Source organism: Notechis scutatus, chromosome 2 (assembly GCF_049901735.1).
Source record: "Notechis scutatus isolate UNSWTSFEM ecotype Mainland chromosome 2, rNotScu1.2, whole genome shotgun sequence".
In the NCBI taxonomy this organism is placed as follows: Eukaryota; Metazoa; Chordata; class Lepidosauria; order Squamata; family Elapidae; genus Notechis; species Notechis scutatus.
The window spans coordinates 169397543-169405796 of record NC_142010.1 but is presented as its reverse complement, the minus strand read 5'-3'; the positions used below and the strand labels follow the sequence as shown (position 1 = coordinate 169405796).

Below are 8254 nucleotides of genomic sequence, written 5' to 3'. Positions count from 1 at the left end.
TGATGTAATTTTCCAAGGTACCATGTGGTGAGATGAGTAGAGGGCTAATCCTATCATGTCCTGAGGGCCATGTCTTAATCCCATCGCCCTGGAGCTGAAGGTCTTTTGTGCTGTAGATAAGATGTCTTTTGTCTTTCTGGGGTTATTAACAAAAGTGGAGGTCGCTTTCCAAGAGCATGTTTCTCCTTTTCTCATCCAGGAAGGTATAACATTCTGCCTTTTTCATATTTCCTGGAATATTTCATTCTTCTAGGAGAGGGATTGATGCTAACTTTCTACACTCCCCAGTCTTGATTCTATGAAATTTGGTGGGATTAATGGCCCAAAGAAATAAACTGTCTGCAAGAAATTCTTCTGAGGGGTTGGGCTCCGGAATGAATAAGTAACCCCATAATGGAAATTAACCTTGGTCCTTTTAATGGAAATTAAACTTGGTCATTTTATCACCTAGATAAGTGCTGAACTTGGATCTTGGACAAGTGTAAACAATATATTTCCTATTGATCAGGAATGACTTTTTCATTCTCCTGCCCCACCTCCAAAATGTACCAAAATAATGAAACTTGCACAGCCACTAAAGTAATGAAATAATAAATAATAACACAAAATAATGAAACTTGCACAGTTTACTAAAGTTTCTTAGATCTCCTGTGATTTTTTTCCTACTGGCAGTTGATGTCACAAACCAACGAAATGTAAACTGAAATTTATTAACCAACTTTTCTATGCCTTTAAAGAAATGCCATATGGAATCCAGACACAGCCTAAGCAGCAGATTAGATACCTCGTTTGCAGACTATAAAGATCAAAGTGGCTGCCATTTCTGAGCCGCTGGAGCAGCCAGTCCATACTATCCTTCCAAGTCTGCATCACCAATCCAACTGATCAACCCATTTTGATCTACTATGAATCTGACCATTCAGCAATTACCATTCCATGTGGTGCAACTGCAGAAAACTGAGTTGCGTTAAGCCTTGCAGGATTATGCAAACCCAGCCTTAGCTTAGACCAGTTTTGGGTCTAACCTTTTTGGGCTCCTGTGCCAAAAATTGTGTGCGCGCTTGCGCTTCTGCCCTCGCGTCCCAGCACCCAGAAGGCAACGCATGCAGGGGTCCCCACGCCTCCTGAGCATGCGTGCACAATTCCCCCCCACCATGCTGCTCCCTTACTTGCACTGCTCCTCACAGCTGATTTTTGGCCCGTTTGAGGCCTTTTTCAGCCTCCCAGAGGCTTGAGGAAGGCCTCTGCAGGCCGAAAAATAGTCCCATTTGTCACTTCCTGTATTTCCGGAGGCACGCGCATGCGCAGTGAGGTAAGTTTGCCTGTGGCTCACGTGCTGGCACAAATGGCTCTGCGTGCCACCTGTGGCATGCATGCCATAGGTTCGCCATCACGGGCTTAGACTCTGAGTTCTTCCATGTCCCTTGAAAACTATACAGGTAGTCCCCGACTTACAACAGCTCATTTAGCGACCGGTTGAAGTCACAACAGCACTGAAAAAAGTGACTTAGGACCTTTGCTGCATCCGCATGGTCACGTGATTTCCACTCAGATGTTTGTCAACTGATTCGCACCTCTGACGGTTGCAGGGTCCCATGTTCAAGTGATCCCCTTTTGTGTCCTTCTGACAAGCAAAGTCAACGGGGAAACAAGGTTCATTTAACAACCATGTTATTTATTGAAGAACTGCAGTGGTTCACTTAACAAATGTGGTGACAAAAGCCATCAAATGGGGGAAAACTCACTTAATATATTTCTCACTTAACAACAGAAATGTTGGGCTCAATTGTGGTCATAAGTTGAGGCCTACCTGTAGTGAAAACCTCACCAGCCGGTTTTCTATTTTGCAGGATGCAAAGCTGGCATTCCCCCACCCACTCATTTGCAACACAGGAACACGAGGGTTTGGTAGCTGCTTTTGAAAAAAAAAACTCCACTATTTCAACATTCGATCAACCTGGTTTGAACTTGTATAGCCATTTGTATAGCCATACGCTGCTGGAATCATCGGGACTTTAACAGATAACAGATAATCAGAGTTGGAAGGGACCTTATAGGTCATCTAGTCCAACCCTCCACCCAAGTGGGAGACCCTACACCATTTCTGACAAATGGTACTCCAATCTCTCTCCAGTACCACTTTATAAAACCCTAGTAAGACCACACCTGGAAAAACTACAACCAATTTTGGTCACCATACCACAGAACAAAAAAGATGTTGAGACTTTGGAGAAAGTTCAGAGAAGACCAACTAAGATGATCAAAGGTCTGGAGACTAAAACATATGAAGAACTGTTGCAGGATTTGGGTTTGGCTAGTCTAAAGAAAAGAAGAATTAGGGGTGACATGATAGCAGTAGTCCAGTATTTGAGGAGCTGTCACAAAGAAGAGGGGGTCAAATTATTCTCCAAAGCACCAGAGGGCAAGAAAAAGAAACAATGGTTGGAAACTAATCAAAGAGAGAAGCAACCTAGAATTAAGAAGAAATTTCCTAACAGTGAGGACAATTAACCAGTAGAACAGCTTGCCTCCAGAAATTGTGGATGCTCCATCACTGGAGGTTTTAAAGAAGAGTCTAGACAGTCACTTATCTGAAATAGTATAGGTTCTTCAGCTTGGGCAGAGGGCTGGACTAGAAGACCTCCAAGGTCCCTTCCAACTTTATTCTACTCTACTCTACTCTACTCTACTCTACTCTACTCTACTCTACTCTACTCTATTTCTATTCTATTCTATTTCAATTCTATTCTACTCTACTCTACTCTACTCGATTCTATTCTATTCTATTCTATTCTATTCTATTCTATTTCTACTCTACTCTACTCTACTCTATTCTACTCTACTCTACTCTTGCAACTCTACAGCGCATCGAACCACCGGCTCTAGGCACCCCCCCAACTAACTCACTGCGCACGCGCACAGAAGAGGCGGAGGCGGCAAGGGCGCTCGGACGAGCAGGTGGGCGGAACCGTCGTTGTGCCGACGGCAGGGGGCGTGGCCTCTCCCAGCGCACGCTATAACTGGAGCGGCGAGCGCTTCTCGCCAGGCGTTTGTTTTTCTCCCTCCCATCATGAAGAAGGTGATGGTGCGGCTGCTATGGGCGCTGGCAGGTACCGCCGCGCGTCTCTCCCTCCCCGGCTCAGGCGCGGGAAGCGGGTGGCCGGCTTTTTCCAGCTGCTCTGCTTCCAGCAAACCCGGCCGCGGTTGAAACGTTAATCCCTTCCCGCCTCCTGCGATGCTTTCCTACGCATCGGGTCGCTGTCCGAGGACGCAGGGGAAATCCTTGGCAGTGCTCTCCATGAGTGGGTCAGTTGGCAGCCCCGAGAGAGTACCGAGTTTGAGAGGGAGGGTGGTACGGTAATCGTGGCAATTATTTGTGCGAGACTTTGGTCTCCCCTAGTAACCTCTCCATCCTTTTTCTCTCTCCATCCGAGGACTCCTGTTGCTGATTTCTCTTGCGACAAGTAGCACAGAGGTGAGTGTTGAGAATCCAAGGAGTAAGCAAGCTCTTCTCGTCCCAGGCTTACTTTGTAATTTGCAAAGTTCATGAAAAAGTTCATTTCAAAGTAGGGTTGCTGGCTCTTTTTTCACCCTGCATCCAGGGCTCCCTGGATGGCAACGGGACAGGCTTTTTGTGCTCGGAGCTATCAGGGACTCAAAATAGAAATCAGAACTCAGATGAGAAGCTTCCCTCTTTTGGACCAGAAAGTCGTGTCCCATAATTAGGAAGTTCCTGTAAACTGCTGGACCGCTCTTCAGCGGAGAAAGGAAAAAAACTGTTTACTGTATGCCCACAGATGATGTTGGCGCTTGTGAGTTTCAAGCTATAGACCTCAGAGAGTAAACATGAACCATAATGTTTCTGGGGTATGTTAGCTGCACAGAAAAAAAAACACACAATTTGGAGACTAAATCCTAGCAGAAATAAAAAGGACTTTAGGCAACATCTTTCGTCCTTTGAAAATAAATGCTAGCCCTCCCCACTCCAATCCTCAGTTTTAATTGTCATATGGAGTTGTGCATTTTTGCTGCAAAGATTAATGGGTTAGAAAATTATAGTTTCTCATAAAGGGCAAATATATGGTATGTTTTCACTATGCTTAGCTGTAGATACAGTATTCCATATAAATATTAGACTTAGGCTTGCATTACCAACCATGTTTTTGTTTAGAAAGAAGAGACTGGGTTGAAAGTTTGGACTTTCTAGTTTCCTCCTTTTTTCCTCTCTTATTTTTTTCAACATCAAATGAAAAAAAATCATTTGATGTTGAAAGGTAACCATTTGGAAGTCACTGAACTACAATAAACAAATGTAAAAAGGAAGAATTTGATCTCCATATCCAAAGGGTAGGGAATTGTATAATGGAGAGGAAGTTGCTGCTCAGTTTAAGTTCTTACACTCCTAAAGGAATTTTATCACTCTTAATAACTTTCTAATATAGTTCTTCATTAATAACTTATTCTTCTATTGGTCTGTCCAATGTATGTGGCAGGGCATGATGCGCAGGGAACTTCATATATGCCTTGGTTTTCCAGGTCAATTTTATCTTTGGGGTTTCTTAGGATGTCTGTGTGTCTGTGTGTGCTGTTTAGGTGTGTTAGGAAAACAGCATACACCCCAAAATCAAATTCACCATGGAAACGGAAACAAACAAACAACTACCATTCCTAGTTGTATTAATCTACAAAAAAACAGATAGCACACTAGACACACCATATACCAGAAGAAAACACACACCAACCGCTACCTCAATGCCCAATCTCACCACCACCCAGCATAGATAAACTCTGTGGCCAAAACACTAATTGCCAGAACCAAACGCCTGGCAGACAAGACACACATAAAGACTGAACTATGCACCCTGACTAAAGTACTAACAGCCAACGGCTTCCACAAAAGCAAAATCACAGGCCTGATCCACAAAAACACACTGAGACATAATGGAGACTTAGAAGACGAACAGACCTATGGAACAGCTGTCCTGCCCTACATAAGAGGTACTACAGACAAAATCAGTAAGATACTACACAGGCATCACATCAAGACCCTATCCTTTTTTAGGGCTTGCAGCACTTTTAGTTCTTTGTGCAAGTTGCTTTTGGGTGGTTTGCTCGTGCATAGGATGTTAGTAACTTGGTGTCTTATTCTATTAGCTTCATCTGTATTTAATTTAGTTAGGCTGGATTCTACTGCACATATGATGGATTCTGTGGGGATTTTTTTGGGTGCTATAGCATAATTGAATCCTTTGGTTAGGACCTCTGTTTCTGTTTTGGTGAGTTCTCTGTTGGAAACGTTATATACTCATTGTTTCAGGTGTTGTGAGTTGTTGGGGGCTTTCTTATCATGTTCTAATTTCTTTAGTTTCTTCAAGAGTTTGTCATTTTTGTAAGTGGTTTCAGTTTCAGCTCTTCAAGTTGTAAGTTGTTTTATCTTGTCCCAAAGTAGAGGGTGGATTTTGCTGCTCAATTCCAGGTGTAATGCTAGCAAATCTTTGTTTAACTGATCCAATTGGAATCTCTTTCTGTGGAGCTCGTTCCTGAGTAGAGCCATTTCAGTTCTTTTCAGGATACGTTTAGTAGCTGCTGTGCTGTGATGAAATGTTAATTTGAAGCAGGTTGGTGTTGCATTGTTGTCTCTGCAGCTGCGTAGGAATTTGAGGTCACATAGTATTCCTGCTCTTTTAACTTCTAGCTTCTCATAGGTTTTGGTCTGGCTGTTTATTTCCTCCCCGTAGAGGTCTGATATTTGTTTTCTTACGTTTTCGCGGGTACTTACATGTATGGTATTCAGCTTTGTTCGGGTATTTTCCCACGTCATTGTAGTTGTGCTTTTAAAGTTGTAGCAACGTTTCGGCAGAATCTCATCTGCCATCATCAGGCTTCTGTATTGTGTTCGTCTGTGAGTCAGACTTTTACAGGTCTTTAAAAGGTCTTTAAAAGGTTTTAAAAGGTCTTTAAAAGGTTTTAAAAGGTCTTTAAAAGTCTGACTCACAGACGAACACAATACAGAAGCCTGATGATGGCAGATGAGATTCTGCCGAAATGTTGCTACAACTTTAAAAGCACAACTACAATGACGTGGGAAAATACCGAACAAAGCTGAATACCATATATATATATATATATATATATATATATATATATATATATATATATATATATATATGTGTGTGTGTGTGTGTGTGTGTGTGTGTGTGTATGCATGTATGTATGTATGTATGTATGTATATGTATGCCTAAGTCTAAGTGCTATATCTGTCTATTTCCAGCCCCAGTGTAACTTGTATGCCCTGCCTGGATGCCCAAGGAATTTTAATCCAGTTTGCGGAACTGATGGAGAAACATATGCAAATGAATGTATGCTTTGTATGACAAACAGGTAATTTGAAACTAGAAGATAATTATTTATGTAAGGTGGCATGAGCTTTATAAGATTCGATTGGGGCACCTGTGCTTAAGCACTCACTTCATTTCAACTTCCTATCTCTCAGCCCCTCTGAAAACCTATTGGGAAGTCAATGATTCTTCCACTCTGGAAGAATGTAACATCTGACCGACATTCATAGACAGGAGAGAGTCACAAAATTGCAAAACCAGTTATTTCTCGATAGTATACAATATTGGCTATTTCCAAGAGTTAGATATTTAGATACTAGATAGTTAGATACTCCTGGAAATAGCCATTCTTTTGTTTTCTTTCTTTCTTTCTTACAGGGGTCTTTACATTTTAATAATGTTTGACTTTTGTGGGGGGGATATTCAAACAATGCAATCTTCACAAATGAAGATTTGTGTTTTTACAGTGTAGATCAAACAGGTCATTGATAGTAGGATCACTATAAATTATTAGGTAATTTATATCAATTTCCAATCCAATTTGCAATTCTAATATCAGGCAATAGTGTTTCCATAGATTGTTGATCCCACTTAGCAAATTTATTCTGTCTCCACATTCCCACTCAGAATTCTCTGGTCCTATGTGAAAATTATCCAACTGAATATGTTCTCAGTTTTCTCCTTAGAAACCCTCACAATCTTTCTGCTGCATAATTTTTGAACTGATTGAGCAATGTAATCACAGAAACGATTATGAAAGCATCTAACATAAAGCACTTTTAAGAAATACAAATCTAATTTGGGGAGGAAAGGAAAACAATTGCCTATTTTTTGCTTTCTGGAGGAACATAAAGAATATATCAAAATTTGATTGCAAAGCTAGTTTTATCTCCTATGAAAAGCCTATTAATCTCCTGATAGCAATGAAAGAAAAGAGATAACTACAGTAGTACTTCTTTACAGTACCTACTCCAATACATGCTAGCATAACCTAACAATGTGTTTGATTTTTCCCTTACAGAGACAAGGACAAGGATATACAAATTGCCTATAAGAGTACCTGTTCATGAGAAGAGGTTCAAGAAACAGAAAAAGAAAACCCAAATTCTGCTGAGAAGTTGAAACCATACTTTAAATGTGCCTTTAAAACTGTTTAAATAAATGCAAGCTTACATGCTTTTATCCAGCTTCTGCATCTTGCTTACTTCAAATCTTTTGTTGAAAGAACTTTTTTTTTAATTTTATGGTGGGTTTTTGTTTTTAGATTTAACCCTCATTTTTTAAAGAAATCATTCTCAAACAACAGAAGGTATAAGTACCGTACGATCCCTCAGACCAGGCTTAATTCAACTTGGATATGTAGAACTCGGCAACTCTTGGCCTCCAACTAAGGGATGAAGCCAAGAAATGCTCCTTTATGTTTTCTCAGACTGAGGAAATCAACTTGTGGAACCAAATGTACTTTCTAGCAAGGAGAATTTACTCCTCTGATCAGAAATGGAACTAATTTGGTTTTTCATCTTGTTATGATGTTTTTCCTGCAAGGCAGTGCCATTTGGTCTTTTGGCATCCCTTGTTAACATGCAATATTCTCACTGGCTTGTACAGCTATTTATATGAACACACACAAGCATATATTTGGCAAAAAAAGTCTATAGATTTATAGTTATATGCACCATGAAACCTTGGCCACATAGAGCCATATTGTTCAGACTTCTCATTACTTTGATAAAGAGTAAATTCATAAACAGTATGAATGCATGACCATTAACCCAAGATACTGCAAATTATCACTGTTTGTTATAAGCTACTGTGGTATACTTTTTCCTACACCTTTGCTCAATAACTGTGCAGTTTCCCTCCCTTCATGATAAATTCTTAGGTTTTAGTATAGGATTCAAAATCACAAATTTTA

At 40.7% G+C, this 8254-nt stretch overlaps 1 protein-coding gene across 1 annotated transcript; it reads left to right on the top strand.

Annotated features, from left to right (window-relative positions):
• The first annotated feature begins 2864 nt into the window (after positions 1-2864).
• Positions 2865-7527, top strand: SPINK2 (serine peptidase inhibitor Kazal type 2). Its single transcript, XM_087957346.1, has 4 exons — positions 2865-3110; positions 3435-3475; positions 6273-6382; positions 7361-7527. The coding sequence occupies exons 1-4, from the start codon at positions 3071-3073 to the stop codon at positions 7407-7409; spliced, it is 240 nt and encodes a 79-aa protein (XP_087813472.1). The 5' UTR covers positions 2865-3070; the 3' UTR covers positions 7410-7527.
• Positions 7528-8254: the final 727 nt, after the last annotated feature.

Bases quoted from the DNA above. Each gene is read 5' to 3' on its own strand.
- SPINK2 (XM_087957346.1), top strand. From the start codon at position 3,071: ATGAAGAAGGTGATGGTGCGGCTGCTATGGGCGCTGGCAG. The intron at 3,111-3,434 runs GTACCGCCGCGC...TCTCCATCCGAG, and splicing joins GCTGCTATGGGCGCTGGCAG to GACTCCTGTTGCTGATTTCT. The intron at 3,476-6,272 runs GTGAGTGTTGAG...GTCTATTTCCAG, and splicing joins TTGCGACAAGTAGCACAGAG to CCCCAGTGTAACTTGTATGC.